Source organism: Lampetra planeri, chromosome 7, assembly GCF_965212315.1.
Source record: "Lampetra planeri chromosome 7, kcLamPlan1.2.h2, whole genome shotgun sequence".
In the NCBI taxonomy this organism is placed as follows: Eukaryota; Metazoa; Chordata; class Hyperoartia; order Petromyzontiformes; family Petromyzontidae; genus Lampetra; species Lampetra planeri.
This window is the reverse complement of record NC_136113.1, coordinates 5,683,172-5,703,643: the sequence shown is the minus strand read 5'-3', so window position 1 is coordinate 5,703,643 and position 20,472 is coordinate 5,683,172. Positions and strand designations below refer to the sequence as shown.

The 20,472-nt window shown below is 48.4% G+C and overlaps 1 protein-coding gene across 1 annotated transcript in view; it reads right to left on the bottom strand.

Moving 5' to 3' along the window:
* Positions 1 to 20,472, bottom strand: part of LOC144719841 (serine/threonine-protein kinase D3-like) — a 60,080-nt gene that overhangs the window by 3,633 nt on the left and 35,975 nt on the right. Inside the window, exons 3-17 of the mRNA XM_078596092.1 lie at positions 16,236 to 16,367; positions 13,502 to 13,620; positions 10,032 to 10,233; positions 8,578 to 8,655; positions 7,742 to 7,871; positions 7,468 to 7,588; positions 6,302 to 6,379; positions 5,480 to 5,837; positions 4,711 to 4,763; positions 4,115 to 4,187; positions 3,272 to 3,378; positions 1,844 to 2,005; positions 1,414 to 1,512; positions 971 to 1,241; positions 383 to 468 (exon numbers count right to left, since the gene is read on the bottom strand). Of these exons, the coding sequence (XP_078452218.1) occupies positions 383 to 468; positions 971 to 1,241; positions 1,414 to 1,512; positions 1,844 to 2,005; positions 3,272 to 3,378; positions 4,115 to 4,187; positions 4,711 to 4,763; positions 5,480 to 5,837; positions 6,302 to 6,379; positions 7,468 to 7,588; positions 7,742 to 7,871; positions 8,578 to 8,655; positions 10,032 to 10,233; positions 13,502 to 13,620; positions 16,236 to 16,367 (2,069 nt within the window). The remainder of the gene's footprint in view (positions 1 to 382; positions 469 to 970; positions 1,242 to 1,413; positions 1,513 to 1,843; positions 2,006 to 3,271; positions 3,379 to 4,114; positions 4,188 to 4,710; positions 4,764 to 5,479; positions 5,838 to 6,301; positions 6,380 to 7,467; positions 7,589 to 7,741; positions 7,872 to 8,577; positions 8,656 to 10,031; positions 10,234 to 13,501; positions 13,621 to 16,235; positions 16,368 to 20,472) is intronic.

The window sequence follows — 20,472 nt, the reverse complement described above, 5'->3', positions numbered from 1 at the left end:
CAGCAAGCAGTGCACGAGCATGCAGGCACGCATGCACGCCGATCATAGAGGCAAGTGTTAGCACAGTCCCAATCACAGCAAGTGAATATCAAGTTCCAGAAGCGCTGAAACTTAAGTTGACAAGGTACATTGCAATTCACCGACTAAAATCAATTCTTACATTCGCAATAAATTTGCATCGAATCGCGTGCGGAAAATGTATTATTTTAAAGTCGTATATTGTGATCGATTGGTTTGCATGATCTCTGCTGCTATTCGAGCATTACATTCCTACAATGTTTAAAACGACATCTATTCTTCAATTGTGACTCTGAATGGACTGTAAATCACGGAGATTGGCTCGAGTTTTACATCTGCATTTGGTGTGTGCGGGGATCTTTACCTGCAGCCACGGGTGGCTGAGCGATTTGTCCACACTGAAGCGCTGCCTTGTGTTCACCTGCAGCAGGTGTGAAATCAAGTCGATGGCTAAAAAAAAACACACACACACACACAAATATTAATTTAATGAAAAACAAACGTTGAAGATGTTACCGCAAATGTGTACTGTGTACAGCCCTTCTGGCTAATCCACTGCTGGATGAGGGGCTTCCTCACACCATGTGGGTCGTGGGACTCATTGACAATCCTTGAACCCGCTGGTGGTCATTGTGGGTCGCCAAATTCATGGGAAGCGCAGACGTAGCATAGAACAGTACAAACATTATTTTGCTGCATTGCACTCTACTGAAAATGTAGGCCTGCAACAGCCTAAAATATGCTTGGTGGTTACCCATTTGTAAAAATCTGACATGCGAACACCGATATGAAGTTACAGTTACACCACATAGACATACTACACTTGGTACGGGTGGTTAATGTATCGGGGTGGCGAAGTAAATTGTATGTGACGTACAAAAGACGCATGGAACAAGCTGGAAGTGAAAATGACGACACATGCACCGCAAGGCAATCCCCCGCCCCCAGCTACCATCGGGCGAGTTCTCCTTCCACGGGTTGGCCGGGAACATGAAAGCGGCGTTCTGGATCTGCTCGTTGATGTCCTCGTCCTCGTTGAAGGGGAAGGTGCCGCTGAGGCTCACGTAGATGATGACGCCCACCGACCACATGTCGAGCGAGCGGTTGTAGCCCTGCTTGCTGCGGATCACCTCGGGCGCCAGGTAGGCCGGCGTGCCCACCACGGAGCGGCGGAACGACTTCTCGCCGATGATGCGCGCGAAGCCGAAGTCGCACAGCTTCACCTGCCCGTCCGAGACGCAGTGGCGTGCGGCGAAAGGGGACAGAGGGCGAGAGGTTAGGTGGGAAGGAGCGGCGAGGCGAGAGTCGGGCCCCCCCGCGTTGGTGGGCAAGAGGAAGCGTGTGTTTTTATGACGTCGGCTCGAATGCCGACGTCGTGAGAGGGCGCGTGCCGACCTGCGGGAAGGGCTCCGAGGAGGCGAGCAGCACGTTCTCCGGCTTCAGGTCGCAGTGCACGATGTTCTTGAAGTGCAGGTGGCGCAGCGCCATGAGGATCTGTCGACAGAGCAGCAAGCAGCCGGCACGTTTACATGCAATGCAAAAATACCTACAACCAGCCTGCCTACACCACAGGTGTTTCATGCTGCATGGCCAATCGTTGAGCTCGCATCTCCACAATCGTAACATCAAATGCAAAGTGCAAACCACTGCGGCTTCGCTTCCGACACAGACACGCAAAACGCACTTTTGCACGCAAAATAGACATCTGTGCAGTGGGGCATAGAAGCCTGCGGGGGAGGGAGTATATGTCATTTATAATGAGTAGGTAAGTATTTTGAAGGTGTGCGGGCCCCACTGCCACCTAAATTCTGAGCCAACACTGCACCTGTGAGATGAAGTACTTGGTAATGCGTTCGGGCAACCGGCCACGTTCGCTGGACAGGATCATCTCAAGCATGTCCCCGTGCAGCTTCTCCATGACCACGAAGACACGCTCCGCCGTCTCGAACATGCTCTGCAGGTACACCACGCCCGGGTGCTGCAGGCTCTGTGGGGGTGGAGGGGGCACACACCGTATATCAGGTTTGTTTTGTTTAATCAGGTGCAAACTCAAAGACACCAGGATAGTCTTATTTGCAAGAGCAACCTGGGGGTCACCACAAACGACAATGTTTCACGTAACGTAAATGACAACAGTGAAGTAAATACAGCTGTGTCAGAGAATAAAGAGAGAATACTTGCACAAACGTGAATCGATATGAAATAATAATAATAATAAAAACAACTCCTGTAACGCAGAGACGGACGCGAACAACCGCGCGCGACGTCCACACCGCCACGCGCTCGTGCAAAACACGCGCTCCGCAGATTCACTGCACACCTTCATAACACGTCTCGTGAGCTGATGTCGCCGGGTTGTGAGGTTTGACGGTTGGGTGCGCCACGCACAGCGACTGCACGGGGTGTGGGCACTTAATCGTGCAGCTTTCATTGAAGACGTCGCGGATGAGAATGCGTTCTAGCCGAGGTTGTTAAAAACAGCAGGTTGAAATGAGGGGCATTTTGGGCGTTGGCCCTTTCCTTTACAGAATATGCTCGAAATGTCACCTATTTTCTATTCTCCTTTAAGGGCAGTGTTATCGACAAACGTGTCGAGGTTTGTTGTTACGTGTCCTTGTGCCCCACTGCCAATGGAGCAGCCACCAAATAATTTGTTAGCATGGAATGACTGCTGCTACCACGTTATCCACGATCCACCACAACAGTGCATGTTACATGTTGTACTTTTGCTTACTCTGCTGAACAGGTTGATGGAGCTCCGTGGCATTCCTCTCGTTTTAAAACGACACTCTGCTGATGGCACTTAGAAAGTTGACTGCAGTCCAGAATGTTCTCATTTTTAAAAAATGCTGCTGGAAGGCACACAGGCTGATGGACAAATTTATTTTGGTCTATTTAAAGTGGTGAAACAGACTGTGGTCTGGTAGTTTAGCAAGTTATTACCCAAAATGCCCTGATGCAGTGCATATTATATTTTCTACAGGACTGTGGGAGTGGTGGCACAGTGGTTAGCGCACTGCATGATAAACTCGGCATCCACCTACAGTTCCATTCCCGGTCACAGCCACCATCAGTGACGAGTGATATCTGAACCAATCCTGGCTGCCCCCCTTTGCCGTCCCTCACTGACCAGTGTGGTGAATTATGGGGAAAAAAAAGACAAAACTGCGCAATAATCACGATGTGGGGAGGCCTTCATCCAGCAGCAGATTGATCACAGCTGTTGTTGGGGAATCGAGAGCAGCAGCGTTACCTGCAGTATGGCCACCTCGTTACGGAGCTGACTATCCTCGTTGGTGGGGAAGCGAAGCTTGTCGATCACCTTGATGGCCACATCGCGCCCAGTCTTACGGTGCTTCCCTGTGCACACAGACACCACCGCACAGCACGGTCATCATCTCATACCGCAGTGTAACCACACAGACACCACCAAACCGCCAGGTCGTGTCACACCGCAATATAACCACCGCCACACACATGCCTAGTAGTCCTCGAACGGTTCTTCTCTACCAGTATGCAATGTCCACTTTTACCAAGAGCTAGTACAGGAAACTCTGGCATGTAGACATTGACTCCTACACAATCCAATTGTTATGAGTTCAAGTCACTTTAATAAAAGAAACAATTGATTTTGTCTAATTTGTACTGTCTGTTTCATATTTCACCTGTTCCGTCCGATTTGATTTTTAGAAATCTTAAATAATGGGTTATTATATGGACGATTCAATGCATGCATCGTGAGAATAACAATATATTAATTGATTATATTATTTCATGCCCATTGATGGAAGTGTCACAATGGTTAGCACACTCCATTATAAACCCAATGATCCGAGTTCCATTCCCGGCCACGGCTAATGACAGTGTATATTCCTCCGTGTTAATCGGAGGTGACGGGCAATTATTTGCACTGATCCTGCACCCCCAGCCCCTCTCCCCCTTCATTTGCCTGCACAAACCAGCGTGGTGAAGTATGGTAGTAAGCTACGTGACTGCTGTCAACTATACTTGTACATTGCAGAGTGAGTCTGCGAGTTTGATCAAAGGCAAAGTGTGTGCGACGATGGGCGCAGTTACAGCACGCATGTACCCTCACCTCCATACACCACTCCGAACTGGCCCGAGCCCAGCACCTCGTTCGGGAAGATCTGGTAAATACTGCTGATGTCCTGAAAATGGCACAACGCGCCAACCAACGTTATAAGAGCTCCACGAAAAAAATATTAAAATTAACAACACTTGACAGTTTTCTAAAATTAAGTTTACGTAGATTACTAATTTATTTTCGGGTTAGGCAACGTAATGATCTGAACCAGTTTGTATTGCCAAGACTCTCCACCACCCAACACAGCCAAACAAATGAATTGTCACATGTACAAGCGTTTAACGTGACAATTAATTATTATTGTTTAAAATCACCGGCAAGTTAAAGGGCAATTAAGACAACTAAATTTAGCCAACATCCTGGAAGTCAGAATAACAAACCAGGAAGTAAAAAAAAAGGATGTCAGAATTAGCATGTCACCGAATACAGCTTCTCAAATAAGTATCATGTTCGAAAACAGGCACCACCAAGCAAACAATATTATTGCCAACCTTCCTCTAGCCCTCAGATTCCGAATTCACTGCCCTATTCTCCTGTCATGTGGATATCAAATAGCAGTCTTCACGAGTGTGTACGCTGCTACTCACCACGTTCTCCTGGATCTTGCAGTTGGACATGGAGAAGCTCACGCACACCTCCGCTGCAAAAACAAGTAACACCACAGCCCTCAATGCCATTGGCCGATCTCAACGCATCGTCCTCTCTTAGTGATAACACATGTCTTCTGTCCAACGGTGGGGGGGGGGGGGTCGCAGAAGCGTTGAAGAACACAGTTCTAAACAAAACCCAATCACTCTATGCCACTGCCGTGCCAAGTTGCCGACATACAGCATTTATGGAAGGAAATAATGGATGCTTCTATTACCTCACTATTACCTATTTTCATTTTACCAGGTAAGACCCACTGAGCTTTATATATTTTTTTTTCAGAAACGACCTGTCCACAAATTATATCTCATCGAAGTGGCTTATCATGTGGAAATTAATTGCAGCCAAATACTCTAAATGCGTGTTTATAAATGTGGAGGGAAAAACCGGAGGACCTTAAAAAAATCCACTCTACCATAAGAGGAACACGCAAACTCCAAACAAAAAGGCGTCAAGGTCGGGATTGAACTCACGACCTCCTTCAAACCAGGCGAGGTATTTAACATCTCTACCGTCCCTTCGCTCAAACCCCCCCCACCCCTTGATACATATCCATTCGTGATGATTGCTGATGACAATTGCTTTCAATTGCCCCAGTGTATCACAACCCTGGGTCCTATGTTCTAACCCCACATTGCCACCACTCGTGCGGCCTGCCCTTCTCCCGACCGGCCGTGACAATCCTAAGCTCCCAGTGTCGCCGCTGACCGTGTGATTTGGCGCCCGTGGCGGAAGAGGCGTTGGCCGTCTGCTGTGGCATGACGGGCATGAGGGCGTGCCGGATGGCCATTTCCCACGCGTGCGCCACCTCGGCGCCGAGGCCCGAGTTGAGCAGGCTGTAGTCGCGGCTCGAGCCACCGCGGCCACCCCCTTCCTTGGGCCGCATCACGGCCTTTGCGTCGCCGTCGGCACCGGACTCCACCTTGGCAGCAAGGCCCAGGTTCTCGCCCACGTAGTATTCCATGGTGGAGGTGATGAGCTCGAAGCAGTGGGGGCGGCTCTGCGGGCCCAGCATGGTGAAGCTGTGGGCAGCCTCCACGCGCAGGACCTCCGACAGTGGGATTTCCTGGTGAACATCGTGAGCGGGAGAACGGGTCAGGAGGAGACGTCGGCTCAAGTGAACTTTCCCAGGGGTTGTTGCTAGACGCCATCAAAAACTATCCCCCACGTGGTCCTGGTAACAGCCATTTGCGATGATGCGTTTTCCATGTCCTCTTGCATAAACATAATGTTAGTGTGGTGGAGCTGGTGGTGGAGCTGGGTGAGGTGTAAAATTATGGTGGCACACAGTGCACCACCGCATACACCGGTTGTGCTGATGTTTCCTCCTGACTCTTATCCTTTCAGCTATCCCATTTAAACATATTCCTTCTTAAGGGAAGGACAATAAGCTTGTAATTAGTAATTTCATTCACGTGGCATACGTACAATCTTACAACATTGTTGTATTTGTTTCATCAGCAACACATCACTGCACGCCTCGCGTAACAACGGCGTGTGCAGCAGAAGCCGAGACTAAAAGCGCGGTACCTTGTAGTACTTGCTGCCCGTGTCCGATTGGAAGAGAGTGATGCACTTGCAGTCCAAGCGCCAATAGTGCCTCTTCCTCTGCAGGAGCAACGCACAATCCAAGTGAGAAAAGAATGTGCATGTGCGCACGTGTGTGTGCGGTAGTGTAGCGGTTAGCGCGCTGCGCTATGAACCTGGCGACCCGGGTTCGATTCCCGCTCACGGCTAACACCCAGTGACGATTATCTGAACCGGTCCTGGGCCTCCCCTAGGTCGACTCAGCCTTAAATGAGTACCTGGTGCAGTGTGTAAACATCGCCACTGGAGAGACAAAGGTGGTCGGGCGTGGTGCTGGCCACCCACCCCCTCGTGTACCGTTCCGGCCTTCATAGGTGCTCGCTAACAGCACTTGCCCCTACAGTCTGTTAAGGCTATACGGGGGATCTTTGTCTTTGTGTGCGCTTGTATGCACGTGAGTGGTAGTGTAACGGGTAGCGCGCTGCGCTACGAGCTCGGCAACCTGCACCTCTGATAAGCATGGTTGGCTTCGTAAGGGTGCAAAAGAAATTCAACATACGTACATACATTTTACTTTATTATAAGGCGCAGCAGACCCAACAAAGGGCTGCAGAGCGCCCTACAGAAATAAATAAAACAAATAATAGAAAATAAACACGTTCCTTCGGAGTGGGCAGGGAGGAACTTGGTTGGACAGCGCATTCGTGCACGACAAAAAGCTCGCGGTCACGTGACGCATTTCAACAAATCCAGGAGCGTACATGTTTGGGAGGGGCTATGCACGACAGACAAATAATCCCTGGTGGGCAGTGTGGAACTGTTGTTCCTACCTGTATAATAAAGCTCTAGTTTATTGAACATATCATAGGTAATAATTATGTTTTTTGTTGCTTTTTAAACGGGAGAATATCTGAGGTCAGGTTGCAGTTCTACAGGCACAAATGTGAGAGCCAAGGACCGAAAACTTTTTGGCGTAAGCGTGACTGCCAAAGGAGCCCGATCACGTGCGAGGACCTCAAACTCTTAGAAGTATTGTAAAGCTGCAGTTTATCGGTGATCAATTAAAGCAATCGCTGAAAGAGTGCTTTGTGCATTAAGCACAGAAATGTCTATCGTGCTGCTGCTGCTGCTGTGGTTTTCGTGGTTCCTGCTGCGTGTGCGGCTCTCACGAGGTTGTCCTTGTTGGTGAAGTGAACCATCCAGCCCTCACGCAGCACGGTGCTTGATCGCCGTTTCGTCTGTCGCACCGACTGAATCACGCGCATCAGCGGGATGTTGCTTGCAGTTTGCCTTTTGGAGTGCACACGCACATACACAGACACAGGCACACAAACAAGCAGAGGATGGAAGAGTTAACACGAGAGAAGGCCCCATCCTCGTTTTGCTTTATCCCTTTAACTCGGGCGTCCGCCCTCACACGGCAACAGGTTCCGCACGTCTCACCCGATTGGGCGGTCAGGGAACATGTCCGGGTCGGCGTCTTCTGGCATGTCGACGTCGCCCTGCGGGTCGGGCTCGCTGCTCCTCCCGCTGCCGTCGTCGCTGTTCTCCTCCATCACCACGTCGCTCTCTCCTACCCGGCGCACGCGACAAGCACACGCGCCCAATCGCAGGTGCGTGGGTTAGCACCAATCCACGAGCGGGCAAGATCATTACGAGCTCCGGATTGCAGCAGGGGCCACTGCACGATTGAACTTTGTGATTTGAAGTTTTCGTGACTGCAGGGATCCATACTCTTTGGTTATTTCGGTAAAGTCACGTAGGTATAAAAATATAAATAAATAATCATATTATTATTGTGATTACATTTATTTTTATACCTATGTGACTTTACCGAAAGAACCAAAGAGTATGAACTATGCGACCCGAGTTGAATCAGTGGCAGGTGACATGCAAACAAGTCCTTGGCGTCACTTCCCCAAACAGATTGTTTAAATAAATAATCATAATAATTTACATCCCTTTGTTAATCTACTGCTGGATGAAGGCCTCCCCACGCAGTGTCGGGTCATGGGAGCTGTTTGACAATTCTCCAACATGCAGGTCACTGCGGGATGGTGAAGTAGGGGGATTGGGACCGGTACAGATATCACTTGCCATTGACGTTGGCCATGGTCAGGAATCTAACTCGGGTCACCGGATTCAAAGCACAGTGCGCACTAACCCGCTGAACAAACAGTCCACTACAAAATGTTAAAGGCCTCATTCATTCACAACTGAAGCGCATTTGAGAATGCGAAGAATATTTACAAGAGGACTTCGCATAGAGCAGGACCTACCTCCATTGAAAAGTGTTTCGCCAATGCACTCCTTGGGCACCTTGGTGGCACAGCGATTGTGACAGTTAAACTTGCAGTCTGTGGGGACACAGTCACAATGCATCACGCACTTAACACAGCAGCGACAGAGGAGGTGTGCGACACACATCCACCACGAATAAAGACGAAGCATTAGCTTTGCTCATGAACTACATTCAAACTGTTTTGAGTCTATAAACATGCAGTAAAACCTTGGATTGCGAGTAACTTGGTCTGCGAGTGTTTTGCAAGACGAGCAAATTTTTTTAATAAATATTAATTTGATAAACGAGCGAGGTCTTGCAATACGAGCAGTACGTGTATACGCTTTGTCTGCCGAGCGTCACGTGATCACAACTGATATACGAGTGCTTTGATATACGAGTGCTTGGGATTACAAACACGTTTCCGGAACGAATTATGTTCACAATCCAAGGTTTTACTGTATGTTCTTGACTTGCTGTGTTTCTTCCATGTGAAATGTTCACATGCAGACAGGACAACAGGACAATGGGCACAGATCCAACCGCTTAGTGGCCACTAGCAGCTCAAGTAGAACGTTTCACTCGCCTGTCATTTACAAAAATACAAGTTCAGGGGTAAAAAAAACACACACACAACAGACTAAATGTGTTTTATGCAACGTATCACTTGCATTGATGACACTGTGGCACAAGAGACACAGGTGTACACAAACGTCACTCACTTACGGGCAGTCATACGTCTCCTTATCACGCCGCTATTGCTGCCGCCATGGTTACTTCACTCATCGATTCCTCCACCTGTGTTGTTGAGGACCTGGCCCACCGGACTGACTGTTTCGTCTCAACCACACACCGCGTACAACTACCACGCTGCAGGTCACCTCACCTCCCTTTCCGATTGGTCCCTCGCACTGCTCACACTTTGGAATTCCTTCCCATCGTCTATTCTCGAAAACTCTCACAACCGCCTTGCTTGACTCAATCAACGTGTGAACTATTATCTCTTGCAACTTTGACGGTGAAATTTTGTTGCTGGTCCCTATTGTGTTATGTGCCTTTGGACGCAAACTGTGCAACTGTATTGAAAATTTCTGAATGTGCCAGTGCAGCACACTCATGCACTGGCGGGATGCGCGTGCATGTGCGTGCATGTGCGTGCATGTGCGTGCGCGCACATACAACAGTGGAGGGCAGAGGAGCGATGCTCACAACAATGAGCGCCAGGTGGCTAAAACACAGCAAGTTGGCATAGTAGGGGGCACAGATGGCACATCTGCCAGTCATTACAGTCAGTCAACCCATGGCACCTGGGTCTGCTCCATGACCTCCTGTCAGCGGGCGTTTGACACTTCACGTGGCCTCAAGGTGCACATCGCCTGGGCACAAGTATGGTGGTGACATCACCGCCATTTCAGTGGCGGTTGCTGTTATTGTTGTTGTTGTTACACGTACCCCTGCATTGCAGCCCCTGGCGGAAGATGCCTTTGAGCAGGCGACGGCAGTGCTGGCACATGGTGGGGAGCTTGTAGGAGTGGGTGACGAACGTGTGCGGCACTTTCACCTTGCCTGCCACGGCGCGGTCCACCCACACGGGGCGGCCGCTCCACGAGGCCGTGCGCTTGTCGCGCCACGCCAGCGGCATGCTGTCCGAGCGCTGTCAGGGCAGGGTGGGAGAGCGAAGCCGGGGCGGGGTGAGGGGGCAGCCGCACATGGTGTCACAGCGTTTCATACACGGACAATCCTGGCAAGATCTTCGCGCGCAATAGTTCGTGGGTTTCTGCGTGAGATTGTTGCCGGGATTTGTTGTGGTGTTTGTACATTTTGGGTTGATAACACTGGTCAACACACTTTTTCCAAATCTGGCATCAGTTTTTGTCTATCACATCAGGTTTTTGAGATATCAAATATTGCATTTTCAATAAAAACTGCAGAATGAAAATATTAAATAAATGTGGATATCTACATAAAATGATATTATAAACACACTATCCTAGAAATACAGCACCATATTTTAACACTAAAGCAGTCACTGACTCCCAACAACTTGCAATCATAAGTGACAGAGTTAATTTCGGGTAAAATCAATGAAAATGGGGTATGCCGATAGCATAAAATGAGATGTGATAGAGCAAATCTGAGATAAGATTTGGAATCAGCACCCTGAAATTAGTCTAAAACAGCTGCAAAAGTCATGCCCAGATTTTTTTTTTTGTTGACCAGTGTAAATAGCAAGTGTATTTATCGATAACGCTAGTGGCGGGTTGATGAAGCGGGAAGGGAGGGGCCGGTTCAGATATCGTTAGCCGCTGATGTTGGCCGTGGCTGGCAAATCGAATTTAGGATGCTCACTCCTCATGCAGTTTGTGAATATTTTTGTAACCGGTATACCCCATACTTCAGGATATCTACAAGAACTGTTTACCTTTTAATGTACCAACATACATAATTATGAGTAATTGTTATTACACAAGGCCCAGGGCGTGATGCCAAAATCGATGTCAGGAGCCACATTAGACACAGTTTACCTATCGTACATGGTGGATGAAAGGCAGCCGACTGCTCTCTGTTATTGTTGTCTATCACTGCATGACTGCTGCTTTCAATTGGTCACATTTGCTCAAATGTATTTTGATGGTGATCTAAGACAAGAGAATCACAATGCACTTCTTCCGGAATTGCCGATGGATTTTTGCATAATCCACCCAGGCATTGTGCCCTACACACATTTTTGCATCCTTTTTGAAACATATAACTGACTGCTGTCGAATATTTACGTACATTTCAGCATTCTTAAGCAGCACCCAGAGTCACAATCCTCACGTGCGTGACAAGTCAACTGTGTCTCACGCGGCCCCTGGATTCCTGTGTGTCGCTGCAGAGTTTCAGGGCCATTTAGGGCAACTGCTTGGGGGCTGAGAGCCGTGGGGCAAAATCCCAGATGAGGCCCCCTAATCCTCAAGCTAAGCTAACCCACTTGCCCCCAATCTCTACCACCCTGGGGCCTTTCATAAAGTTGAAATTGAGGACCCCTGATTTTATAAATATAATCATGTTCGAATACTGCAGAACAAAGTTGAGATTTTTTGGGGTTATTTGTGCTTGTGCACCACTACCAACGCTGTAACACCGCGTAATTAGTTTAACACGAACAAGCTGGTCACTACTAGTCAACAGCAACAGCAGAGAGAAGCGGTGAGGCCTGATCGACAAGGAAGCCGAGACTTGGGAGTGAAAAGCTGATGCCATCATCACCTCTGTCCACTAGAGGGAAACCACGCATCATTCGCACAGTCGACTGGCCACTTCGAGTTTTAGAACCCAATCGGACATGATCCGTGGTGACATCGTCAACCATGGCAATGTGTCCTGCCGTTGGTGATGGGGTCAAAGACACTCTATTTTTCCCAACACAAACGGGGCCAACATGAATTTTAGTCACAATGTCAATCTGACCAAAAACGCCGTTGAAAGATAACAGTGTGTGCGTGTGCAAATGTGTTTGTGCATAAGTGAAGTAGAGCTTACCCATGAAACAGAGAGCCTGAGGAGAGTGTGAGCAGCCAGGTAAAGAGCAACGCAAGGGGAGTGAAAGGGGGGGTAGAAGACGTCTGAGATGGAGAGAAAGAAAGAAAAATGGAGAGGAGAGAGATTCACCAGACAAAGATGTGAGAAAAGCGAGACGCATCCAAGTTGCATGAAAGTTGTGTTTATGTTATATTACACTGAGCATGTTATATTACACTGGGTACGATTTAATTTGTTCTGCGTCATTTGTTGGGCATCTGGGTCGCGGAAAATGCTCCTTAGCAAACTTTTGAAAGGAACACATATGAACGATACATTTCTGTGTGCACAGAAGGCGGGCTTGCCGCCCTTCACCACTGACGGCTCGGAGCCTCACGCCTAGGCCTCAGGCAAAGGAGGCACAACATAGCTCAAAAATGTAAGCATCTATCATTAGCAACCCCTGATTAAAAGTCGAGGGATGGAACAAGTGGGCATCGTTTTCGTTAAAAGCGCTGACAAGCATGCCCACCCTCCAGAATTGACGCAAGGCGTTCATGTTCGCACACCACATTCTCAAAGCCAAAAAACATAAACAAACACGCCCCTTCGGTCCCTCAAAACTGTCAATAGCTCGGATGGTATTTAGAGTTAAAAAAACACATCCATATGAGTTTGAAAAAAAAAACATTTATCACAATTTCTCTGACAGGGGAGGAGACAGCCTTTTGTAGCAAGCCTCGGCTTCCACACCCACACGACTGCGTTGAAATCAGCAAAAAGAGCGAGCTTTGGCATTTCACTTAAAAGTAAGCTTCGAGCAATTGCGAGAGGAGAAAAAAATAGTTGAACCTTATATTCGCAGCGTTCCAAGCTTGAGCAGAAGCAGACACAAGCACAGAAAGGGTGGTGGTTTGCACTCCCTTATGTTGGAAAAGACTACGACACATTTTTCTGCACAACTATGATCGCGTAGCTAGAGGCAACGGCAAAATGACGGAGTTGTGTCTAGCCAACGCAATTTATTTTATTTAAGAGTGTGTTTTCATAATATAGGTTTTTTTTGTTAAATTAATAGTGTGTTTTATCATCAATGCTTGGTCTAACTGGGCACACAACCTCCACTATGTGACCTCTGTCTGCGATCCAAATGGAAGTTACAACCCCAGTTACACCCTAGTGGGAGCAGCAATTAGACGTATCCACCAGTGGGCAACTACATTTTTTTTTACTTACAATAGAAAGTGGTGCAAAAACTGCTGCTGTCGACGACTGCACTAAAATTACCAGTGGTACTAAAGGTGTTATTGGTGCGAGCCAGGTCACACTCTGGGAGACGCCAAACAAAAGAGACACCTCGCTTTGGCCGAGCAAGGATGGTGGCACGTGTCGGGTGGCGCGTGTCGAGCAGTGCTCACCAGGGAGCACGAGTCGTCGGAGCTTCCTGTCGAGTGCGTGGACTGCCGTCGCTTGCGCATGCCGCTGCAGTTGTTGGGGATCTTGAACGCGCAGCGCTTGTGGTAGTTGAGTCCACAGCCTTCACACAAAGTGCACGCCATAGCCACGCACAAAGACAAAGATCCCCCGCATAGCCTTTAACAGACTGTTGGGAAAAGTAATTTTAGCGAGCACCTATGAAGGCCGGCATGGTGCACGAGGGGGTGGGTGTCCAGCACCACCCCTGACCATCTTTGTCTCCCCAGTAGCGATATTTTTACACATCACACAGGTCCTCATTTTAAGCTGAGTCGACCTAGGGGAGGCCCAAGTCCGATTCTGATAATCGTGACTGGTGTTGGCCGTGAGTGGGAATACAACTCCAGTCCTCGGGTTCGTAGCGCAGCGCGCTAACCACTACACTACCACTCCCCACAGCCACACACAGAAAGACGAGCACACACACACGCACGCACATGACAACATCTCACCCGTATCACTATTAGCAGACTTTTGGAGCACTAATAGCGAGCACCTATGAAGGCACCAAAACCGGCCACCTTTGCCTCCCTAGAGCGAATGTTCACACACTGCAATATATGCTCATTTTCGGCCAAGTTGAACCATGGAAACTCTAGGCCCACTGATGTTATCCATGGCCAGGAGTCAAACCCAGGCAGTCGAGATCATAGCGCAAAGCGTATTCCATTGCAGCGCGACCACGCAACAATTAGCGCTTTAGCCAGAGCAGCAAATTGGTGAGTCAAATGGTAAAACTTCAGTTGTACCCATTACGGAAAGTATTTTGTGACAGAGGTGAAACAATACATTGATTCATAAATTAATATCAATGTTAAAGGACACCATACATGCATTGGAATGTTTGTAAAAACTGATTTTGTGGTGGGGGGGGGGGAGTGAATCCCTATTATAAATTCACTCAATACTCAAAACCTTTTGTGAAGGTGGGATAAATGGGTAGTGTAGTGGTTATTGCACTGCGCTACGAATCCCAGCTACGTGAATTTTGATTTCAGGCAAAGGTTAATATCAGTGGCAAGTGATATCTATACCGATCCTGGCTCCCACACTCCAACACGTATTACCCAGCATGGTGAATTATAAACAATCCCTATAGCTAACATGGTGCAAGGAGGCCTTCAAAGGGCTGAATGTTCACACGACAAAGCACCGATGCACCCTGTGCCTGACACCGCTGCACATGACCGTGAGTTTGAGCTCACTACATGGGGTCCATTTCACACGCAGGAGTGGAAGGCAGGGGGGGAAAAAATGTAGTTCAAGTCTGAGTGAATCACTGTGACCGGCGATAATTACCTCTGGCCAGGCAGGTTGGGGGCCAAGGACAGTTTTTACTTCACATTGTTTTGCATGCGCCACCAGATGTGGTGAGAGAACTTTTTCATGGACTGGCGACAGACACTTGACGTCCGTCACCAGTCATCCGAAGTGCCACCACATCGCCCTCCTTTCCTGCTGCTTATAATATCCAATAGCAAGTCCTTGCAATTGCACCGAATGTATGCTACGAAGAAAGGACAACCACATGGCTGATGTCTGAAACATTTAGTCTGACAAAAGGCAACTGAAACAAACATTACTAACGTGAATATGTTTGTGCCGAGGCGAACACCACAACAGCTCGGTATAAAGTCTCGTAACTTCAAATGCAGCTCAAATCGAAACCCGCGACGAGAATGATCGTGACAAAACAAGAATCCCACGGGTGTTCCCAGCCGCTACGACTGGACCCTGCGGGCATTGCGTGGGAGTTTCAAGGATCGCGTGCGTTTGAGCGTGCGTGCGTGCTACCTAAACGACGCACGCTGTCAATGTGACTCATTCGAGCTGGGAGATGTGCAGAGGTTCTCATCCCAAGGCATCTCCCCAAACAAATGGTGACGTGAAGTGAGAGCAGATCTCAGCATGCCTCCTGACACATGTTGCAGCGACAACACAACCTCGCTATGAGGAAGCCGCAAGAGCTATGCGCTTTTAAAATTGAAAACAAATTTCTTTAGAACTGCTTTTTGTGTTTGGTTTAGTTGTCCATGACCCACACCTCTGAAAAGTACAGCTGCCTACATACAGCGCGAAATAAGTTCAACGTACATGCAACTTTGTCTGGGCTTTAAAGTTTCACTGCCTTGTCGAGCACATCCTGGCAAAATTTCTTAAGCAAAATGTCTCGTCAAATATTCGGGTGAATAATGTGTCTTGGCAACAATCTTAATGAAGCCAACGGTAACTTAATCAAGTGAAGGGCATTCAGATTCATTATTTTACTTTGAAAAAGTAAAGTTTAGAAAACAGAAATGATAGAACATTTCTTAATTACATTTTTGTAAGTTAGATGTGCAATTCAATATTCTGAACCTGATGGGTAATGCAACAAAATGGGCTGTTCTTGCAAAGGGCATCCAACAGCCCTTAAAATCCACTCAGTGTAGACTACTCACTTTGCTTCATTCCTGTATGGAAATTACCAGGCGCAGTCAACAGTTGAGCCACTTAGAGATTTTGCAATCTCTAAGTGTTAAACAAAGCACCTTATTTGCCTATTTTGCAACACGTTTGCAAAACAACGAGGCATTACAATCAATCGCGGACTCATGTCTACGTATAACAAAGTCGAGGTATGGAGGGCCAACCGGCTACCCTCAGCTGCACCGTGAGCAGGTTCCTGGGCCTCACCCTCGCACTTGAGGCCCTGCCGCACAAGGCCAAACAGCATCTCCCCACAGTGGTCGCAGAACGTGGGCGACTTGTACGAGTGCACGAAGAGAGCATGCTGCCGGATCTGGATGTCCTCCAAAGTCGCCGATCCTGCCAGGAGGGGGTGGGGTGAGGTGGGGAGAACACGAGGGTAGAGCGAGAGGTGGATGAGGGGATGAGAGGGCAGGTGGAGGCACTTTACAGCGGTTGGCATCCCTGGTGTGCAACCACCACCAAAAGGTGTCATTTCAAGTCAAGTAATTATAGGGGGGGGGGGTATAAATTGTTTAAACTGCTTAAATACAGGTGGGGTGGGGTTTTTTCTACAGACACTGCCTTCCAGGAATAAGTGAGTGATTTGTGCAGCTGGCTTCAAAGTTGCTCCGCTCATAAAGACACAATTAGCACACAATGAGGCTTTATTTAGACCTGGTCGATAATGCGCACTTCAAGCAACGAGGCAGGCTTTCTGCCTTGGTCATTGAGACAACGCGAAAGCAGACACTTAATGAGTGCTGGCTTGGTGGCACGACCATCAGGCGCTCGCTGCTGCGGCGTCATCCTCATACATTCATGCAATCTACCAGGGTCAACGAAACGGTACGCACACCGCGCAGCCCAGAGCTGCCACCCCCGTGCCCAGGATCGTCCTCCTTCTGAGGCAGCGGTCCCAGGAAACCTGTAAGTCTCTCCGGGGCATTAGAAACTACTTTTTTTTTGTCAGCGACGGAATAAGATATTCGTCTCCCACGATATGCCCTGATTCTATTGTATCCTCGTAGGTGGCAACCCTCGATGCAGCATCCCGACTGGAAGGAGGGGGCTCTGCAGCGGTGGTGGTGGTGGTGGGGGGCCAGCTATGTTTGAACGACGACCGACGACGAGGCAACCAGTGTTGTGGTGCACGGGAAGCGGTGAGGCTCGGGTGGGACCGGCACGCCTCGACATGCCCGGATCCCAGCCCGGCTACGCTAGGCCTCCCCTTGGGCGTTTTCTCACGCTCAGAGCCACCCACAATTACACTCAATTCTCGAACTGCTGTAGCAGGGGGATTCGAATTCACAACAACAACCGGACACTCTTGCCGGTGCACATGCCACCCGTAAACTAGAAAACTTACGAAAGGTCCCCTGTTTGGCCTTATAGACTGTTGTGGCAAGTACTGTTATAATGAGCAACAATTAAGGAAGGAAAGGCATATGCTTGTCTTGGTGTGGCAAGGGACATTCCTGGCCAGCTCCCTTTTGTTTCTTCGGCATCAATGCCAACACATTACACCTGGTACGTAACTCATTTAAGGCTGAGTTGACTTAGTAGAGGGACAGGACAGGTTTGTTTTCCAAATTTCCCAGAGTGTTATGCATGGCCAATACCAAGGTGCAGTTGGCTCCATTCCAAAGGGAAAAGCACACAGATTATTTTACTTTTGTGACAACTTTATTTCAGCTGTGCACACGAGCGAGACACGAGTGATGAAAGTTAACAACCCCTAGGCGCAAGCACTCACGGGGCATAACCCTTTAATACAAACTCACGGATCAACACCGGGACTATAAAATGTTTCCTAAACATACAGTATCATGTCATTGAAAACTCTGCATACACTAAAGTTAACCGCCACAACGAGCCGTTTCAATATTTGAATATATGGGTCTACAGAAGAACTGTAAAAATTTACCTCGACACCGAAATGAACGGCTAAAACGTGCTGTATTATTGTTGCCAACACCACCTCTCTATGGGTGACAGTGGCATGGTTGTGTGTGGCAGCAGCTGCCGCGTTGACACAGCCTAAATAAATACAAAATAGAGACACTTTAAAACCAATCCTGGTGACATTTTTACAGCCAATTTCCCACAGCCATCAAGAATGATAATGCACGAGTTGGCACAACGTCGATAGCGTTATTTACTTTTGACGCAAATCCGCACAAAGCCAAGCAGGTGGTGAAGTCGCAGATTTCTGGCCGGAATTTACCCGAGAATGTTTTCTGGTAAGTCTGTGGCACCGTCGTTCTTGGCGGCATCCATTCATACGGTCACGTCGCTCGCAATCACGAAAGTGTCCGTACCCCCCCCACCCCCTCTGGGGATTGACTGTAAAATCAGAGCTCACTGAGCAGAGACACCAGCCTAGGCCCACACCGCAGCCGGCAGCCAAGTTAGGCCACAGCACTGTGCAATTTGGCAATTTGTTTACTAAATATTTATCAACACAAACGGTATCACACATCTGCTGTTCTTGTGTTTAGGATGTAATGTGATGATCTGATTCGATACTGGGCTTCCTCCGAAGTCGACCCAGGCTTAATATGGTAACTTGCTGACCCGCCCATACTGGAAATCTGTGAAAAAGAGCTTCATGGCTCATCGGATCCCTCTAGTCTAAAGAAAGATTATGATTCTGCTTACGATTATACTTTGATTTGTCTTTTTTTAATCCCAGCTGTACATTTTCACGTTTTAATTAACAGCTTATATTTTGTAATGCCGCACTATTATGCATACACAGTAACTTTCCACTGTTTTGCACGCCAATTCCTAGGCCCCAGGACCCTAGCACATGCGTTTCTCATCTCCTTATTGCTCCTCACATCTCCCTCGCAAGGCAGGAGCCAGAGGGCAACGGTGTGAATCTCCACGAGCAGCGCACGAGGAGACCGGACGCACGTGATGATTGAGAAACAAAAATGTATGTATGCGTACAGTATTCGCCGAAACTGCGTTGGCAGTGGTGCACAAGCACAAATAACAAACAAAAACCCAAGCACGTTCGTCAACAAGAGAGGTCACCTCTCTGAACTATGAAGAAGGGCCACTGCTCAAAATGTTGCATATTGGATACTTAGTAATAATAATTAAAGGCACATTTTCTTTGTCCCAGCGCCATAGTTCAGAGCAAATGTCAGAATCTTTATCTTTATTCATTTTCATTTTTTCACAATCAGAATCTTTATTTATACTGGAGGAATCCGATGAGCTATTAAGCTCTTTTTTCACAGATGTCCAGTAGATGTCACGAGGCCTATGGCGATGCTCCAAGGTCCCCTGGCAGAGCATTTCCAGCCCAATGGAGAGGCGACGCGAAACGTCCTGCCGGCCACTACGGTTCGAGGCGCAGTGCTGTGGGTGAATGCGTTCACGCGCGCGCGCGTGCGTGCGCGTACGATCTCGCCGCCTCGAACGCATGACGGCGTCCGGGCGGCCCACGTCGTGTACGTCGCTTGGCGAGGGAGCGAGTGGGCACCGCGATCGGCGCGCACCGGATTCGCGCATGGCGTCACGCCGCTCACGTTACCAGCCGCCGTTTAGTGTTCCCGTGCACTGTATGGGAGTAGCATTGCTTCGTCAGCCGAGGTGGGGGGGAGGTGGGGGGGCCGTGAAAATTTACGACGAAGCTGACAAACGTAGCCCGGCGACTCGCCGGACGTTGTGGCCACGGTATGGGTGGCACCGTCACTACTTTGCGCGTTTATCATTTTCGTACGTCTGCAACATTGCAGACGTAAATGCATCAATGTTCAACACTGTTTTACAGGATGCTCTTGACTTTGTCGTCTGTACTCTATTATTATGATGATTATCATTGTGCTCGTTTTACCCAGGTAAGCCTCACTGAGTCTCACAATTCTTTTTTCAGGCGGGTCTTGCCAAGGTGACAATTGAGCAATTCAAAGTTTCCAATTTACGTTGTGTATTTTGTTGTAACATTGCAATGCATAATGCACTAAGTTAACAGTAATTTGCATAATTTTTCATGTTTATTCTTGGTACCCTTACATGCGCGGGGCGTGGAAATGGGGGGGGGGGAGGCAGAGGAAATGCTGAAGCATTCGTTTCAAATGGGTCAACTCGCTGGCGTCACCACAAACAGTGACGAGTGGCAAAGTTGTGTCTGCGAAGCGAACAACCGCTAGCTCAATGGTCAACGGTGAGAAGCGGTCTCTTCTATGTGGAGGAACTGTAGCCAAGGGGATAGGACTCGTGGCGGCTTAGTTTAACATATGAATGAAGTGGCAGCTTTGAACCATTTCCTCGGATTACATGGGGTTTGTTTTACCCACGCCCTTGGCTTCAGCACCTGTCCACCGAGTGACACTGTTTCTAATGTATGTAATCTATAGTGGATTCCACTTAAAATGTGGTCTGGTTAACTGTAAAACCCATGTCTTCATAGAGATATGCGATTTTTCACTGGCAATTTCTCCGTATCTGG